The sequence below is a fragment of the Anomaloglossus baeobatrachus genome, chromosome 5 (genome assembly GCF_048569485.1).
Source record: "Anomaloglossus baeobatrachus isolate aAnoBae1 chromosome 5, aAnoBae1.hap1, whole genome shotgun sequence".
Taxonomy (NCBI): Eukaryota; Metazoa; Chordata; class Amphibia; order Anura; family Aromobatidae; genus Anomaloglossus; species Anomaloglossus baeobatrachus.
The window spans coordinates 15,019,660-15,040,513 of record NC_134357.1 but is presented as its reverse complement, the minus strand read 5'-3'; the positions used below and the strand labels follow the sequence as shown (position 1 = coordinate 15,040,513).

Sequence of the window (20,854 nt, the reverse complement as noted above, 5' to 3'; positions counted from 1 at the left end):
GCAGTGTGCGCTAGCTCAGTGCTCCACTTCCGGTGTAGCGTGCGCTAGCTCAGTGCTCCACTTCCGGTGTAGCGTGCGCTAGCTCAGTGCTCCACTTTCGGTGCAGTGTGGGCTAGCTCAGTGCTCCACTTCCGGTGCAGTGTGCGCTAGCTCAGTGCTCCACTTTCGGTGTAGCGAGCGCTAGCTCAGTGCTCCACTTTCGGTGTAGCGAGCGCTAGCTCGGTGTTCCACTTCCGGCGCAGTGTGCGCTAGCTCAGTGCTCCACTTCTGGTGTAGCGTGCGCTAGCTCAGTGCTCCACTTCCGGTGTAGCGTGCGCTAGTTCAGTGCTCCACTTCCGGCGCAGTGTGCGCTAGCTCAGTGCTCCACTTCTGGTGTAGCGTGCGCTAGCTCAGTGCTCCACTTCCGGTGTAGCGTGCGCTAGTTCAGTGCTCCACTTCCGGCGCAGTGTGCGCTAGCTCAGTGCTCCACTTCTGGTGTAGCGTGCGCTAGCTCAGTGCTCCACTTCCGGTGTAGCGTGCGCTAGTTCAGTGTTCCACTTTCGGTGCAGCGAGTGCTAGCTCAGTGCTCCACTTTCGGTGCAGCGAGCGCTAGCTTAGTGCCCCACTGACCAATTCCGCCGGATATGTGCCCTTGTTAGTGTTGACGCGCCCACCACGGTTAACGCTGTACATTAAACACCGCCATGCACAGCTATGGCACACACGCTTGCAGCACGGCTCTACTGCTTATTCCGCCGGTGTGTAACCTGCACTTACTGTCATATTCCGCAGCTTTTTTCTCTTTTATGGGGCTTTGTCCTGCTGCTCGTTATTTATATACTGTAACCATCCTCACTGCGCTGATTTAACGGTCTATCATCTCCGGTGGTCGTAGGCATTTGTGCTGATGACACAGTGTCTCCGATTTATAGAGATCTCTTAGGGCTTATGATATTATATTCACATCAGTCATCCTCATGTCAGTCTCTAGTTTCTTCTTTTCTATATCTTGCTACATATATTCTTTTGCTTTCAATATATCGCCTGTGGGTTCATGAGACACATGGATATACACATACGATATGTATATATGCACTACATGGCAGTATTATGTACACCCTGTATTGTACATTTATGCAGCCATGTTATGTTGTTAGTAGATGGTAGTATTATGTAGGTACTATATTGTATAATTATGTAAGCGTATTAAAATAGTCTTATGTGGGTACTATAAGGCAGTATTACTTAGTCATATAATGTGGACGCTACATGAAAATATTATGTATGCACTATTTTACGATTACGTGGGCAGAATATGGTAGCATTATGTAGGTACTGTATTGTACAATTATGTGTCTTATAGCAGTCTTATGTGGGTACTATATGGTGGTATTATGTAGTAATCTAGTGTAAACACAATATGACGGTATTATGTAGTCATATATTGTATGTCCTATATGGCGTTATTATGTAGTCATCTCTTGTGGGCACTATGCGGCATTATTATGTAGTCATCTAGTGTGGGCACTATATGGCGGTATTATGCAGTCATCTAGTGTGTGCACTATATGGCAGTATTATGCAGTCATATAGTGTGGGCACTATATGGCAGTATTATGCAGTCATCTAGTGTGGGCACTATATGGTGTTATTATGTAGTCATCTAGTGTGAGCACTATAAGGCGTTATTATGTAGTCATCTAGTGTGTGCACTATATGGCAGTATTATGTAGTTATCTAGTGTGAGCATTATATGGCAGCATAGTCATCTAGTGTGGGCACTATATGGCGTTATTATGTAGTCATCTAGTGTGTGCACTATATGGCGTTATTATGTAGTCATCTAGTGTGTGCACTATATGGCGTTATTATGTAGTCATCTAGTGTGTGCACTATATGGCGTTATTATGTAGTCATCTAGTGTGGGCACTATATGGTGGTATTATGTAGTGATCTAGTGTGTGCACTATATGGCAGTAGTATGTAGTTATCTAGTGAGGGCACTATATGACGATATTATGTAGTCATCTAGTGTGGGCACTATTTGGCGGTATTATGTAGCTAATGTACATTTATGCAGCCATGTTATGTGGGCAGTATATGGTAGTATTATGTAGGTATTATATTGTACAATTATGTGTCATACTAGAAGGTGGCCCGATTCTACGCATCGGGTATTCTAGAATTTACGTATTGTGTAGTTAATGTATGATTTTTGTTATATATATATCTATATATATATATATATATATATAGATGTTGTTGTGTGTAGTTACCAAGTGTTTGTGTAGGGCGCTGTACATGTTCTGGGTGTTGTCTGGGTGTGACGGGGGGTGAGAGCGGTGTTGTATGTGTGTTGCGTGTGTTGCGTTGTTTGTGGAGCGCTGTGTGTCTGTAGCGTTGTGTGTGTGTTGCGCGGTTTGTGTGGGTGTGGTGTGTTTTGGGGGGAGGTATGTTTTGTGCAATGTGTGTGTTGCATGATATGTGCGTATATTTATGTATGGCGCGGTGTTTGTGTGTTGGGTGTTGTGTGTGTGCAGCGTTGTCTGTGTGTGTGGGTGTCTGTGTAGGGCGGTGTTTGTGGTTCCCAGTGTGTGTGTGGTGTGTTGTGTGTGTTGGGGGAGGTGTGCACCTCCCATCATGCTCCATCCGCCATGCTGCGCACTCCCAAACGTGCTCCATCCGCCATGCTGCGCACTCCCAAACGTGCTCCATCCGCCATGCTGCGCACTCCCAAACGTGCTCCATCCGCCATGCTGCGCACTCCCAAATGTGCTCCATCCGCCATGCTGCGCACTCCCAAACGTGGTCCATCCGCCATGATGCGCACTCCCAAACGTGCTCCATCCGCCATGCTGCGCACTCTCAAACGTGCTCCATCCGCCATGCTGCGCACTCCCAAACGTGCTCCATCCGCCATGCTGCGCACTCCCAAACGTGCTCCATCCGCCATGCTGCGCACTCCCAAACGTGCTCCATCCGCCATGCTGCGCACTCCCAAACGTGCTCCATCCGCCATGCTGCGCACTCCCAAACGTGCTCCATCCCCCATGCTGCGCACTCCTCATCGTGCTCCATCCCCCATGCTGCGCACCCCCCATCGTGCACCATCCCCCATGCTGCACCAGCATCAGCCTCTCTGCCCCCAGCATCAGCCTCTCTCCTCCCAGCATCAGCCTCTCTCCTCCTAGCATCAGCCTCTCTCCTCCTAGCATCAGCCTCTCTCCTCCCAGCATCAGCCTCTCTGTCCCGAGCATCAGCCTCTCTCCTCCCAGCCTCAGCCTCCCCCAGCATCAGCCTCCCTCTCCCAGCCTTCCCCAGGATCAGCCTCTCTCCTCCCAGCCTCCGTCCTCCCAGCCTTCCCCAGCATCAGCTCTCCTGTCCCAGCCTCCCTCAGCATCAGCCTTCCCCAGCATCAGCCTCTCTCCTCCCAGCCTCAGCCTCTCTCCTTCCAGCCTCCCCCAGCATCAGCCTCTCTCCTTCCAGCCTCCCTCAGCATCAGCTTCCCTTTCCCAGCCTTCCCCAGGATCAGCCTCTCTCCTCCCAGCCTCCTTCCTCCCAGCCTCCCACTCCCAGCCTCCCTCAGCATCAGCCTTCCCCTCCCAGTCTCCCCCAGCATCAGCCTCCCCAAGCATCAGCCTCCCCAAGCATCAGCCTCCACCAGCATCAGCCTCTCTCCTTCCAGCCTCCCCCAGCATCAGCCTCCCCAAGCATCAGCCTCCCTCGTCCCAGCCTCCCCCAGCATCAGCCTCTCTCCTCCCAGCATCAGCCTCTCTCATCCCAGCATCAGCCTCTCTCCTCCCAGCATCAGCCTCTCCTCCCTGTCCCCAGCATCAGCCTCTTTCCTCCCAGCCTTCCCCAGCATCAGCCTCTCTCCTCCCAGCCTCCCCCAGCATCAGCCTCCCCCAGCATCAGCCTCTCTTCTTCCAGCCTCCCCCAGCATCAGCCTCTCTCCTTCCAGCCTCCCCCAGCATCAGCCTCCCTCTCCCAGCCTTCCCCAGGATCAGCCTCTCTCCTCCCAGCCTCCATCCTCCCAGCCTTCCCCAGCATCAGCTTTCCCCTCCCAGCCTCCCTCAGCATCAGCCTTCCCCAGCATCAGCCTCTCTCCTCCCAGCCTCAGCCTCTCTCCTTCCAGCCTCCCGCAGCATCAGCCTCTCTCCTTCCAGCCTCCCTCAGCATCAGCCTCCCCTTCCCAGCCTTCCCCAGGATCAGCCTCTCTCCTCCCAGCCTCCTTCCTCCCAGCCTCCCCCTCCCAGCCTCCTTCAGCATCAGCCTTCCCCTCCCAGTCTCCCCCAGCATCAGCCTCCCCATCCCAGCCTTCCCCAAGATCAGCCTCTCTGCTCCCAGCCTCCTCCAGCACGCCGTGCTCCTCTGCCGACACTCACACACACCCGATGGCATACACTCACACACACCCGATCGCATACACTCACACACACCCGATCGCATCCACTCACACACACCCGATCGCATCCACTCACACACACCCGATCGCATACACTCACACACACCCGATCGCATACACTCACACACACCCGATCGCATCCACTCACACACACCCGATCGCATACACTCACACACACAGACACTGACGATATCGCACATACGCGCTGACATTCACAACATCCGGAGATACCACATGCTTCTGGCCATGTGATCCTCCGTCAGGTCCTGGAAGGTCACAACAGCACATTATCGAGGCCGAGAAGCAAGGGATATCGCCGGATGCTGTGAGTGTGTGGATGCGATGCGATGTGTATGTGAGGTGTGTGTGAGGTGTGTGTGAGAGTGAGTGTGATCTGATGTGTGTGTATGTGTGTGTGTGTGTGCGTGTGGATCTTCCGCCGCTGCAGGACCTTGATGCGCTTGTAACCATGGATGGGGGGGGGGGTGGGGGGTGTTGTACAGTGCTCACCTCCGTGACAGCCGTGTCAGTTCGGGGAATGCGCGGGGGGGGGGGGAGTACAGTACTCACCTCCGTGACAGCCGTGTCAGTTCGGGGAATGCGCGGGGGGGAGGGGGGCGGGGCCAGAGCTAGCGTGCATTGCGTGAGGGGGGCGGGGCGTGGCGTGGCCGAATTGCCAATGCCTGCAGGGTGCCGGGGCGAGAGGCCAATCTGTGGGGGGGGGGCAGAGCCTGGGCGAGCGGCTGGCCAATCCGTGTGGGGGCGCAGCCTGGGCGAGCGGCCAATCTGTGTGGGGGGGCGGGGCCATGGCGAGCCTAGCGGCCAATCAGCTTTGTGTCACCGTAAGGACACAATTTTGGAGCATGACAGACAGACAGACAGATAGACAGACAGACAGATAGACAGACAGACAGACAGACAGAATAAGGCAATTATATATATAGATAGCAATCTTATGTGGACACTATATGGTGGTATTATACAGGTCCTGTATTTTACAGTTATGTTAGTATCTTCTGTAGATGCCTCAGTGCACATGTATTTAGGCATCTGGTAGCAGTGTAATCTGGGCACAATATGGCAGTATCATTTAAGCACTATAATTAGGGAGTTATTACTCTCTATCACCCTTCTTGTAAAGATGCAAACAATTCTTTTCCAGGCATGGTTCCTGGTAGGTGATGTGGCCACTCACCAGCAGGCAGTTGACGGGGTTTCCTCGCAGGTCGGCGTCCGGGGCCTGCAGCAGGTGCCAGTCTCTGCCCTTGTTGTAGGTGATGAAGGTCTTCACCTGGCTGTCAGTCTTCTTGTTTGCCAGGAACATCCCCTTTATCCCTGCTACCTAGGAAAAATGGATGCAGCTGAAAAACAGATCAATCGGAGACAGGCTTTTAAGCTCGTTGGGCTGGCGGGGGGGAGGGGGGGCCGGCGGGGGGCTGCTCCGGCGCTGAAAGAATTGGTGGGATGTCAATACAGCAGCGGAGTGTGAAGCGGAGAACGCCAGGAGAGGAGCAGCGGAGTTCACGCTGCCTGTTACCGGCACCGGCTGATCACCGCGCAGCGCAGAAGACGCAGACTCGGGGCTATCGGATAACGGCGCCGCACTCAGCACTGATCTCTGAAAATTCTGGAAATATTTTATCCAGATCCGGCCATGATCGTGATTTGTAAATAAATACCGCACGATAGTGCACAGAGACTGCATTACTCACTGGTATGAATCCACACGTGCCGTGTGTTTTTAAACCTCCATATATTCATAGTTTAACGCTTTGTGCCCACGTTTGCAGCATTTTGGATGCTGTGTATTTTCGCTGCGTCCAAAACACTGCATTGTATAGTACAAGCACAGAGGCTGGGATATATAGAAACCTCCTGCCCTTTGTGCTTGTTTTTCCCGCAGCATAAAATGACCTGCGGTGCGGCGTCCCGAGCTGCAGCATGTCAATTTATTGCTGCGGAACCGCAGGGAGAACAGAAAGTCCGCAGCAGCCTGAACCCCGATCATGGGCACAAGCAGCTGCGGACTCCTATGGACAGCACTCGCAGCCCCGCAGGAGAGGACATGCTGCGTCCAGCCTCTCGGACACGTACCCTAAGGACATGTGCACACAGTCCTTTTTTTTATCGCATTTTTTAATGCTTTTTTCAGAGCAGTTTTGTTACAAAACTGCAGCAAAATCAATGAAAATCCTGAAGTTGTGCACGTTGTTTTTTTGTCCTGTGCAGATTTGGTGCAGAAATAAATCTGCAGCATGTCAATTCTTTCAGCAATTTTGCAGCGATTTTTTCACCCCAAAATGCATAGAAAATGCACCAAAATGCATAAAAAATGGGTCAACAACATGCTCTTGTGCCAAAAGATGCAGATTTGGTGCAGATTTTTTTTTCAAATACTCAGCGTGACACTGCTCCAATCACAGCTGTAATAAACATGATGCCACATAAGGCACAGACATGGACTCACAGGATAATTAGGACCAATATGTGGCTACATTTCCCCCCCACATCAAGCTGACAGTCACAGGCTGGAGGACAACATTTTTCACTCATGTGAATGTAACATTGGGGTTCACATTCTTCAATTATCAGCAGAAAAATAAGGTCAGTCACCCATCTCCCAGGAATTAAGCCCCTTCATAAAGCAATGGCCAGAAGTTTGTACACCCCTGTTCATACAGTGGTTTTAATTGTCCTAAGAGGAATGTGCACATTGTAGATTCTGGCTAAAGGCAGCAAAAGCAGGAAGGAGCAAGGAGTAAAGAAACACGTGAAATAAACCAGAATATGTGTTACACCTTAGAATCTGTAACACCCTTACCAGCAGAGCATCTCCGCGCTGTCCTGCCCCTCCCCCCAGCGGTGATGTCCGCCCTCTCACCATCCCAGCAGCACTGCTCTGTCCACGAAACATGCTGCTGTCTCACGCACGCCACACAGGCCTCCTGGAAGTGCCCTTAGGGTGAGCACACGGACATGCACCTGTTCTTAAAGGGTCAGTACAGTTTAAACTGGAAGTACTTGTCAGCATATCGCATATCACTGAGAGGCAACAGGTGTTTTAGGCACCCTCCACTTAAGTGAGATGCCTGGGCAACATGGTCCATATATTGCTAGTTCTCAGGTCCCTTTGTGCTGCCGCTGCAGATTCTGTGCTGTGTGCTGTATTGCTGATTATTATTAGTGTTCCAGTGCATGACTATACCGGCTGCTAGTGCTGCAACTATCCACACTGGCTACTCCTACGACACTAGCCGCTGCTGCAACAATCCACACTGGCCGCTCCTAAGACACCAGCCGCTGCTGCAACTATCCACACCGGCTGCTAGTGCTGCAACTATCCACACTGGCTACTCCTACGACACCAGCCGCTGCTGCAACTATCCACACTGGCCGCTCCTACGACACCAGTTGTTACTGCAACTATCCACACCGGCAGCTCCTACGATACCAGCTGCTGATGCAACTATCCACACCAGCAGCTCCTATGATGCTGGCCACTTTTGCTGCAACTATCCACACCGGCTGCTCCTATGTTATCAGCCACTGCTGCAACTATCCACACCGGCCACTCCTACGATACCAGCCACTGCTGCAACTATCCCCACCGGCAGCTCCTACGATACCAGCTGCTGCTGCATCTATCCACACCGGCCACCCCTACGACACCAGCCGCTGCTGCAACTATCCACACCGGCAGCTCCTACGATACCAGCCACTGCTGCAACTATCCCCACCGGCAGCTCCTACGATACCAGCTGCTGCTGCATCTATCCACACCGGCCACCCCTACGACACCAGCCGCTGCTGCAACTATCCACACCGGCAGATCCTACGATACCAGCCACTGCTGCAACTATCCACACCGGCAGGCAGCTCCTACAACACCAGCCGCTGCTGCAACTATCCACACTGGCTACTCCTACGATACCAGCCACTGCTGCAACTATCCACACCGGCAGCTCCTACAATACCAGCCACTGCTGCAACTATCCACACCGGCTGCTCCTACAATACCAGCCACTGCTGCAACTATCCACACCGGCAGCTCCTACAATACCAGCCACTGCTGCAACTATCCACACTGGCCGCTCCAACAATATCATCAGCCGCTGCTGCAACTATCCACACCGGCCGCTCCTATGATACCAGCCGCTGCTGCAACTATCCACACCGGCCGCTCCAACGATATTATCAGCCGCTGCTGCAACTATCCACACCGACCGCTCCTATGATACCAGCAACTGCTGCAACTATCCACACTGGCCGCTCCAACCATATTATCAGCTGCTGCTGCAACTCTCCACACCGGCCGCTCCTACGATACCAGCCGCTGCTGCAACTATCCACTCCGGCAGCTCCTATGATACCAGCCACTGCTGCAACTATCCACACTGGCCGCTCCAACGATATCAGCCGCTGCTGCAACTATCCACTCCGGCAGCTCCTATGATACCAGCCACTGCTGCAACTATCCACACTGGCCGCTCCAACGATATCAGCCGCTGCTGCAACTATCCACTCCGGCAGCTCCTATGATACCAGCCACTGCTGCAACTATCCACACTGGCCGCTCCTATGACACCAGCTGCTGCTGCAACTATCCACACTGGCCGCTCCTACGACACCAGCCGCTGCTGCAACTATCCACACTGGCTGCTCCTACGATATCAGCCGCTGCTGCAACTATCCACACTGGCAGCTCCTACGATACCAGCCACTGCTGCAACTATCCACACTGGCCACTCCTACGATATCAGCCGCTGCTGCAACTATCCACACTGGCCGCTCCAACAATATCATCAGCCGCTGCTGCAACTATCCACATGGGCTACTCCTACAATACCAGCAGCTGCTGCAACTATCCACACCGGCAGCTCCTACGACACCAGCCGCTGCTGCAACTATCCACACTGGCAGCTCCTACGATACCAGCCACTGCTGCAACTATGCACACTGGCCGCTCCTACGATATCAGCCGCTGCTGCAACTATCCACACTGGCCGCTCCAACAATATCATCAGCCGCTGCTGCAACTATCCACATGGGCTACTCCTACAATACCAGCTGCTGCTGCAACTATCCACACCGGCCACCCCTACGACACCAGCCACTGCTGCAACTATCCACACCGGCAGCTCCTACGATACCAGCCACTGCTGCAACTATCCACACCGGCCACCCCTATGACACCAGCCACTGCTGCAACTATCCACACCGGCAGCTCCTACAACACCAACCGCTGCTGCAACTATCCACACTGGCTACTCCTACGATACCAGCCACTGCTGCAACTATCCACACCGGCAGCTCCTATGATACCAGCCGCTGCTGCAACTATCCACACCGGCAGCTCCTACGATACCAGCCACTGCTGCAACTATCCACACCGGCCACCCCTACGACACCAGCCGCTGCTGCAACTATCCACACAGGCAGCTCCTACAACACCAACCGCTGCTGCAACTATCCACACTGGATACTCCTACGATACCAGCCACTGCTGCAACTATCCACACCGGCAGCTCCTATGATACCAGCCACTGCTGCAACTATCCACACTGGCCGCTCCAACGATATCATCAGCCGCTGCTGCAACTATCCACACCGGCCGCTCCTATGATACCAGCCGCTGCTGCAAATATCCACACCGGCCGCTCGAACGATATTATCAGCCGCTGCTGCAACTATCCACACCGGCCGCTCCTATGATACCAGCCACTGCTGCAACTATCCACACTGGCCGCTCCAACGATATCAGCCGCTGCTGCAACTATCCACTCCGGCAGCTCCTATGATACCAGCCACTGCTGCAACTATCCACACTGGCCGCTCCTACGACACCAGCCGCTGCTGCAACTATCCACACTGGCCGCTCCTACGACACCAGCCACTGCTGCAACTATCCACACTGGCCGCTCCTACGATATCAGCCGCTGCTGCAACTATCCACACTGGCAGCTCCTACGATACCAGCCACTGCTGCAACTATCCACACTGGCCGCTCCTACGATATCAGCCGCTGCTGCAACTATCCACACTGGCAGCTCCTACGATACCAGCCACTGCTGCAACTATCCACACTGGCCGCTCCTACGATATCAGCCGCTGCTGCAACTATCCACACTGGCCGCTCAAACAATATCAATAGCCGCTGCCGCAACTATCCACATGGGCTACTCCTACAATACCAGCAGCTGCTGCAACTATCTACACCGGCCGCTCATACGACACCAGCCACTGCTGCAACTATCCACACCGGCCACCCCTACGACACCAGCCACTGCTGCAACTATCCACACTGGCCGCTCCTATCATACCAGCGACTGCTGCAACTATTCACACTGGCCGCTCCTATCATACCAGCGACTGCTGCAACTATTCACACTGGCCGCTCCTACAATACCAGCCACTGATGCAACTATCCACACTGGCCGCTCCTATCATACCAGCGACTGCTGCAACTATTCACACCAGCCGCTCCTACAATACCAGCCACTGCTGCAACTATCCACACTGGCTACTCCTATGATACCAGCCACTGCTGCAACTATCCACACAGGCCGCTCCTATGATACCAGCCACTGCTGCAACTATTCACACCAGCCACTGCAACTATCCACACCGGCCGCTCCTACGATATCAGCCGCTGCTGCAACTATCCACACTGGCAGCTCCTACGATATCAGCCGCTGCTGCAACTATCCACACTGGCAGCTCCAACAATATCATCAGCCGCTGCTGCAACTATCCACATGGGCTACTCCTACAATACCAGCAGCTGCTGCAACTATCCACACCGGCAGCTCCTACGATACCAGCCGCTGCTGCAACTATCCACACTGGCAGCTCCTACGATACCAGCCACTGCTGCAACTATGCACACTGGCCGCTCCTACGATATCAGCCGCTGCTGCAACTATCCACACTCGCCACTCCAACAATATCATCAGCCGCTGCTGCAACTATCCACATGGGCTACTCCTACAATACCAGCTGCTGCTGCAACTATCCACACCGGCCACCCCTACGACACCAGCCACTGCTGCAACTATCCACACCGGCAGCTCCTACGATACCAGCCACTGCTGCAACTATCCACACTGTATACTCCTACGATACCAGCCACTGCTGCAACTATCCACACCGGCAGCTCCTACGATACCAGCCACTGCTGCAACTATCCACACTGGCTACTCCTACAATACCAGCTGCTGCTGCAACTATCCACACCGGCCACCCCTACGACACCAGCCACTGCTGCAACTATCCACACCGGCAGCTCCTACGATACCAGCCACTGCTGCAACTATCCACACTGGCTACTCCTACGATACCAGCCACTGCTGCAACTATCCACACCGGCAGCTCCTATGACACCAGCCGCTGCTGCAACTATCCACACCGGCCACTCCTACGATACCAGCCACTACTGCAACTATCCACACCGGCCACCCCTACGACACCAACCGCTGCTGCAACTATCCACACCGGCCACCCCTACGACACCAGCCGCTGCTGCAACTATCCACACAGGCAGCTCCTACAACACCAACCGCTGCTGCAACTATCCACACTGGATACTCCTACGATACCAGCCACTGCTGCAACTATCCACACCGGCAGCTCCTATGATACCAGCCACTGCTGCAACTATCCATACTGGCCGCTCCAACGATATCATCAGCCGCTGCTGCAACTATCCACACCGGCCGCTCCTATGATACCAGCCGCTGCTGCAACTATCCACACCGGCCACCCCTACGACACCAGCCGCTGCTGCAACTATCCACACAGGCAGCTCCTACAACACCAACACTGGATACTCCTACGATACCAGCCACTGCTGCAACTATCCACACCGGCAGCTCCTATGATACCAGCCACTGCTGCAACTATCCACACTGGCCGCTCCAACGATATCATCAGCCGCTGCTGCAACTATCCACACCGGCCGCTCCTATGATACCAGCCGCTGCTGCAACTATCCACACCGGCCACCCCTACGACACCAGCCGCTGCTGCAACTATCCACACAGGCAGCTCCTACAACACCAACACTGGATACTCCTACGATACCAGCCACTGCTGCAACTATCCACACCGGCAGCTCCTATGATACCAGCCACTGCTGCAACTATCCACACTGGCCGTTCCAACGATATCATCAGCCGCTGCTGCAACTATCCACACCGGCCGCTCCTATGATACCAGCCGCTGCTGCAACTATCCACACCGGCCGCTCCAACGATATTATCAGCCGCTGCTGCAACTATCCACACCGGCCGCTCCTATGATACTAGCCACTGCTGCAACTATCCACACTGGCCGCTCCAACGATATCAGCCGCTGCTGCAACTATCCACTCCGGCAGCTCCTATGATACCAGCCACTGCTGCAACTATCCACACTGGCCGCTCCTACGACACCAGCCGCTGCTGCCACTATCCACACTGGCCGCTCCTACGACACCAGCCGCTGCTGCAACTATCCACACTGGCCGCTCCTACGATATCAGCCGCTGCTGCAACTATCCACACTGGCAGCTCCTACGATACCAGACACTGCTGCAACTATCCACACCGGCAGCTCCTACGATATCAGCCGCTGCTGCAACTATCCACACTGGCCGCTCAAACAATATCAATAGCCGCTGCCGCAACTATCCACATGGGCTACTCCTACAATACCAGCAGCTGCTGCAACCATCCACACCGGCCGCTCATACGACACCAGCCACTGCTGCAACTATCCACACCGGCTGCTCCTACAATACCAGCCACTGATGCAACTATCCACACTGGCCGCTCCTATCATACCAGCGACTGCTGCAACTATTCACACCAGCCACTGCAACTATTCACACCAGCCGCTCCTACAATACCAGCCACTGCTGCAACTATCCACACTGGCTACTCCTATGATACCAGCCACTGCTGCAACTATCCACACCGGCCGCTCCTATGATACCAGTCACTGCTGCAACTATTCACACCAGCCGCTCCTACAATACCAGCCACTGCTGCAACTATCCACACTGGCTACTCCTATGATACCAGCCACTGCTGCAACTATCCACACAGGCCGCTCCTATGATACCAGCCACTGCTGCAACTATTCACACCAGCCACTGCAACTATCCACACCGGCCGCTCCTATGATACCAGCCACTGCTGCAACTATCCACACTGGCCGCTCCAACGATATCAGCCGCTGCTGCAACTATCCACTCCGGCAGCTCCTATGATACCAGCCACTGCTGCAACTATCCACACTGGCCGCTCCTACGACACCAGCCGCTGCTGCAACTATCCACACTAGACGCTCCTACGATATCAGCCGCTGCTGCAACTATCCACACTGGCAGCTCCTACGATACCAGCCACTGCTGCAACTATCCACACTGGCCGCTCCTACGATATCAGCCGCTGCTGCAACTATCCACACTGGCCGCTCAAACAATATCAATAGCCGCTGCCGCAACTATCCACATGGGCTACTCCTACAATACCAGCAGCTGCTGCAACTATCCACACCGGCCGCTCATACGACACCAGCCACTGCTGCAACTATCCACACCGGCAGCTCCTACAATACCAGCCACTGATGCAACTATCCACACCGGCCACCCCTACGACACCAGCCACTGCTGCAACTATCCACACCGGCTGCTCCTACAATACCAGCCACTGATGCAACTATCCACACTGGCCGCTCCTATCATACCAGCGACTGCTGCAACTATTCACACCAGCCGCTCCTACAATACCAGCCACTGCTGCAACTATCCACACTGGCTACTCCTATGATACCAGCCACTGCTGCAACTATCCACACAGGCCGCTCCTATGATACCAGCCACTGCTGCAACTATTCACACCAGCCACTGCAACTATCCACACAGGCCGCTCCTATGATACCAGCCACTGCTGCAACTATTCACACCAGCCGCTCCTACAATACCAGCCACTGCTGCAACTATCCACACTGGCTACTCCTATGATACCAGCCACTGCTGCAACTATCCACACAGGCCGCTCCTATGATACCAGCCACTGCTGCAACTATTCACACCAGCCACTGCAACTATCCACATCGGCCGCTCCTATGATACCAGCCACTGCTGCAACTATTCACACCAGCCGCTGCAACTATCCACACCGGCCGCTCCTATGATACTGGCCACTTCTGCTGCAACTTTCCACATGGGCTGCTGCTACGATACCAGCCGCTGCTGCAACTATCCACACCGGCCACTCCTACGATACCAGCCACTGTTGCAACTATTCACACCAGCCGCTGCAACTATCCACACCGGCTCCTCCTTTGATACCATTGCTGCTGCTGGATCCATCCCAGCCAAACTTCCGATGCTGCTGCTACTATTAGAGACAGTTTGTGTCCATATCTGCGGCACCCTGGGGCTGCCCTTGTTGGCTACATACAAGCGTTCAGCCTATATCTACCACCGGTGGTTTTAATGAAGACTTGGAAGCCATCCTAATTTGTTCCTCCAGGCTAGTGATTGATGCCTTGATCCAGTGGATCCACTAACCCTGTGCTCACCCCACGAGTATTACAGATTCCTCACGGTCCCCCTGTTACCCCAATAACAGCTCTGCAGTCCTTGGCATTGTATTCAGCAGCTTCATCGCGGCTTTACCTGGTATGGCCTCCTATTGTCCTGAAGGATTTCCCAGAGGTGTTCAGCACTTGTCGGCTGTTTTGTCTTAACTCTGCATCCATATCATCTCAAGCTATCTCCATTGGGTCGAGGTCAGTGATTGTGGAGGCCAGGTCCTATGATCCAGCCTCCATCCCTCTTTTTGGCGACATTGCACATACATAGCATGGAAGTGTTTTGTGTCATTGTCCTATTACATCAAAATAGATGGTCCCATCAAGCACCAATCAAATGGGATGGCAGTTGCTGTATAACACTTTGGTAGATTTTCTGGTTAAGTGTGCAATCATTTGGAATAAATCATCCATAGTTTCACCAATAAAGCACACCCCACCATCACACCTCACCTTCCTTGCTTCAATACCTTAAGGCTAAAAGAAAACAAGGCGGTTGATACTAAAAATCTCACATTTTTACTCTTTCAAGAACAGTACAGATTTCCATTGATCTATTCTGCAGTCATTGCATTGCTTAGCCAAAATAAATCTCTTCTTCTCGTCTTGCTCTCAGTAGTGGCTTCTATGCAGCCATTTGACCATAAAAGACACTTCTCACAGTCTCTTCTGAACAGTTGATATTAGGTCTGTTCTTTGAGGTGCTGTCAATTTCTAATCTAAGGCTGGTAACTTTGATGAACTTATCCACTGCAGCAGTGGTAATTCTTTTTTTTCCTTTTCTTAAGAGGTCCTCGTGAAAGCTAGTTTTATAATAGTGATTTATGGTTTTTATGAAGGCACTTGTTAATACCTTCAGGGTTCTAGCAATTTTCTGGACTGAATGACCTTCTTGTCATAAATGTAATGCTCACAGTCAGTGTAGGTGCTGGAGGGACCCAGGCATACCCTTTAGTGGAAGGGGCTTAACTAAGAATCCAGCACAAGGCAGACGCCAGGTACCACATCCAAGGCAGTGACCGGGAGTGTGGCAGCTGACCCCTAAGTAAGGTGATGGACTCGGGTATAGACAGATACAGGTTGGATGACTGAGGCAGGCTGGACAGACGGGTACAGACAGGAATGGTGGGCATGGAAAAAATAGTCAGGTATGGGAAGGAAGTTACAGGAGATGGACACAATGTTAATGGGACCTGACAACTAGCTAACACACTGGAATACTGACTAACTGAATATGTTGCACAGTCACCTCCCCTAATGGGAGAGTGCCTTAAATACACAGTGCCTCTCAGCCATTGCCCCTTTAAGAGGAGGGCCGGTTTGCATGTACGTGTCTTAGATGCACTCCTGGGAACCCTGTATGGCATGCACAGGGGCTGGGAGGGGAAGGAGGCAGCAGCACACGTGGACGGCCAAGGAAGTGTGGGGAGGAAGCGACTTAGCCGGCGCAGTGAGTAAGTCGGCATCTCTGTGGTGACACCGGCACTAGAATAAAGAAATGGTTTCTGTTTACCTAGTTGAGTGGTTTCTGTTTACTTATTGAGTGGTTTTTCATTACTTAGTTGAGTGGTTCTTGCCATATTCTGGATTAGAGGAGTTGTGGAATAGGGCTCGGGCCTGTATGGAGCTGTATACTAACATTGCCTCTGTATATTGCATCTGATGGTTGCAAACACTTTCTGAAGGCCATTTACTCTATAGATGAGCTCTTGATGAGGCATAATGGAAGTCATTCCAGTTGCTGACCTGATGGAAGTGCTGAGAGAATGCCAAAGTGGGTGTAAAGATGTCAGTAGCGAAACAAGGGTCTGCGAGGAATCTAAGGGGGAACATATATTCTGGATTGCTTCATGTGTTTTTCTTCATTTTTGGTTCCTTGTGTGTTCCTTTGTAATTTTGCTGGCTTTAGTCTGAATCTACAATATGCACAATCCATTGCAGAAACACAGATATCCTCTGATTTTAAGCTCTCTATCACTACATGTGGAATTTCCCAACCATTTCCACCACAAAGAAGACACATTTCTATGGGCCACGGTGACATACCTCATAGAGGTCGATCATCACATTTCCCTCTGGACCCTTGATGCTCTTCACGTTTTCCAGGGCCAGGGTGAAGAATATCCCCCGGGTGTCAGAGATGTAGAGGTTGTACGTCTCGTTCTGGTTCCACTCTTGAATAGCTACAAACACTTGATTTTCGTCCGTGCTGATCACGTGCATGTCCTGCGGAGAAAGATCGTCACTATTACTATACCGCGTATTATAAGCCGGGATCGCGCTCAGGGACGCACAGAGTGAAATATATTGTACTGATCAGTGCTTTTTTTGTAAAAAATATTAGCTGGTACGCATCTCTGAGACGAGGAGCGGGGGGGTGATGTTAGGCGCCGGCGGCCGAGTTTGAGCAGTGGGAGGGAGTGCTGTCGTTGCTGTCGTGCTGCCGGGAGATCCTGTGCATGGTTTACTACATACTACATACGGTACTGTATGCTGGAGAGAGAGGCAGGGGGTGCAGAACTACAAGGCTCAACATACTCCATCCACTAGTGTATGCAGGAGAGGCAGGGGGTGCAGAACTACAAGGCTCAGCATACTCCATCCACTACTAGTGTATGCAGGAGAGGCAGGGGGAGCAGAACTGCAAGGCTCAGCATACTCCATCCACTAGTGTATGCAGGAGAGCAGACAGCAGCTGCCGAACTACAAGGCTCAGTATCCTTCAGCCAAGACTGTATGCAGGAGTTTTTTTGCCCAAAAACGTAAAATGTAAAAAAAAAAAAAATGACGTGGGCTTTGCTATATTTTTGTATGCTAGCCAGGTACAGCAGGCAGGTACGGGCTGGCTCCAACCCCCAGCTGCCTAATTGTACCCGGCTGAGAATCAAAAATATAGGGAAGCCCTTTTTTTAATTATTTCATGAATTTCATGAAATAATTTAAGAAAAAAAAATGACGTGGGCTTCGCACAAATTTTGTGTCCAGCCAGGTACAACTAGGCAGCTGGGGATTGGAATCAAAGCTTTCTGGGCACCTCTGCTGCGAATTGCAGTCCGCAGCCTCCCCAGAAAATGGCGCTTTCATGGAAGCGCCATATTCTGGTGCTGTATCTAACTCTTCCAGCAGCCCTTGTGACGGGTGGCTCGCTGGGTAATAAGGGGTTAGGGCCAGCTGCATATTATCAACTGGCCCTAAGCACGAAAATTCATGGTGTCACGCCAATATTAGACATGGCCACCATGAATTTCTTGTAAAGATAAAAAAAAAAACCACAAGACAGAGAAAATATTTTTATTAGAAATAAAATACAACACAATTAGTGACTCCATCTTTATTGAAATAAAGAACCCCCCTCTGCAGTAATCCTGGGTCAAGGGTCCTGCGCCGTCCAATCCGGATCCAATATCATCTGATCGGACTGCTGGAAGGCAAAGCGATCAGATGATGTCAGGTTAAAGGACATGAATCACATCACACAGCAGCTGATTGTATAAACGGCTTTTATACAATCAGCTGATGCATCAGTGCAAAAAAAAACTACTCACCTCTCTGCAAAATCGCGGGACACGACTGATCGCTCCAGGAGCCGCCGGTAATCAGCTGCTGCAGTCACCTCAGAGCATCACCTGATCGCTTAAACCAGCTGGGCGGTAAAAAGCCGGCCCCACCGCTGGACTCAGCATGTCAGCTGATGCCGTAGCGTGACTGCTGATTACCGGCAGGTCCTGAAGCCGATCAGACGTGTCCCGGGAGGCTGCAAACCGGTAAGTGTGAGATTTTTTTTTCTAGTGTTCCCGCTTAGCAGCTGGGAGCGGACATGGTGCCGGTGGTAGCAGGGGTAAGCGGGGGGGGAGCACTGGGGGGATGGGGGGTGGGTTTGGGAGGGGTGAGCACTGGGGGACGGGGGGGTGAGCACTGGGGGACCCGATCGCCGGCGGCAGGAGCAGCACAATGATTACAGGGCAGGTGGGAGGGAGCGGAGGTCGGTGGCGGGGGGTTTGAATCGGACGACGGGGGGCAAAGGAGGTCGGGGGAGGGAGTGGAAGACAGCAGAGGGGAGCAAATACCTTACCGGATGGCAGCAGATCGGGGTGACCGGCCGTGACATCAATCTTCAGTGTTTTTAAGAGGGCGGCACCCACTGCCCCTCCACATCTGATTGGAGGGAAAGCGTCACATGGATGCTAGCTCCAATCAGATCAGAGGAGGGGGGGAGACACAGAGGTCACCCTGCTCCAGGAAATGGCTGATGATATAGAAAATTTACAAATTAGCCATGTGGACAGAGCCAGAGGTACTTATCCTCAGCGCTCTTAAGATTTTCCGGTACGCCGTACCGGTGCGTACCACCGCAAAAAAAGCACTGGTACTGATGATCAAAGAAACACACCAAGAACATTTCATACAATGTATCTTCCCCAATGGCAAAGCAATGGGAGGATGGAGGGGAAAAGACCTGACATTGATGCTTGATGCAGTACAAATACTTGTAACCCCTCAATCTCATCATTGATCGCACATAAGAGAACATTCATGGCGCCAAGACTATAACAGAGCACAATCAGCAAAACAATAACCTTTCCAAGGGGAGGCTGAATCAGCGAAGTATATTCATCAATTTCCACCCTACAGAAGGTGGTAAATTACTATGACAGTAACAGATTGCAGCGATAAGTACGAGACCCGGAACACCACTGACACATGTCCTCCAAGAACGGGACTAAGGAGTCCATGTAGCCATGTAATAAAGTAACACGAATAAGGGGGCAAAAAAACCCAAAAACTAATCTTCACACTATAGAATATAACTACTATAATACTGCTCCTATGTACAAGAATATAACTACTATAATACTGCTCCTATGTACAAGAATATAACTACTATAATACTGCCCCCTATGTACAAGAATATAACTATTATAATACTGCTCCCTATGTACAAGAATATAACTGCTATAATACTGCCCCCTATATACAAGAATATAACTACTATAATACTGCCCCTATGTACAATAATATAACTACTATAATACTGCCCCCTATGTACAAGAATATAACTACTATAATACTGCCCCCATGTACAAGAATATAACTACTATAATACTGCTCCTATGTACAAGAATATAACTAGTATAATACTGCCCCCTATGTACAAGAATATAACTACTATAATACTGCCCCTATGTACGAGAATATAACTATTATAATACTGCTCCCTATGTGCAAGAAGACAACTACTATAATACTGCCCCCTATATACAAGAATATAACTGCTATAATACTGCCCCTATGTACAAGAATATAACTACTATAATACTGCCCCCTATGTACAAGAATATAACTACTATAATACTGCCCCCATGTACAAGAATATAACTACTATAATACTGCTCCTATGTACAAGAATATAACTAGTATAATACTGCCCCCTATGTACAAGAATATAACTACTATAATACTGCCCCTATGTACGAGAATATAACTATTATAATACTGCTCCCTATGTGCAAGAAGACAACTACTATAATACTGCCCCCTATATACAAGAATATAACTGCTATAATACTGCCCCTATGTACAAGAATATAACTACTATAATACTGCCCCTATGTACAAGAATATAACTACTATAATACTGCTCCTATGTACAAGAATATAACTACTATAATACTGCCCCTATATACAAGAATATAACTACTATAATACTGCCCCTATATACAAGAATATAACTACTATAATACTGCTCCCTATGTACAAGAATATAACTACTATAATACTGCTCCTATGTACAGGAATATAACTACTATAATACTGCCCCTATATACAAGAATATAACTACTATAATACTGCCCCCTATGTACAAGAATATAACTACTATAATACTGCCCCTAT

The 20,854-nt window shown here is 51.4% G+C and overlaps 1 protein-coding gene across 1 annotated transcript in view; it reads right to left on the bottom strand.

Moving 5' to 3' along the window:
• SORCS1 (sortilin related VPS10 domain containing receptor 1) overlaps positions 1-20,854 on the bottom strand; it is an 807,859-nt gene that overhangs the window by 193,312 nt on the left and 593,693 nt on the right. Inside the window, 2 exon segments of the mRNA XM_075348232.1 lie at positions 5,580-5,726; positions 17,009-17,188. Of these exon segments, the coding sequence (XP_075204347.1) occupies positions 5,580-5,726; positions 17,009-17,188 (327 nt within the window).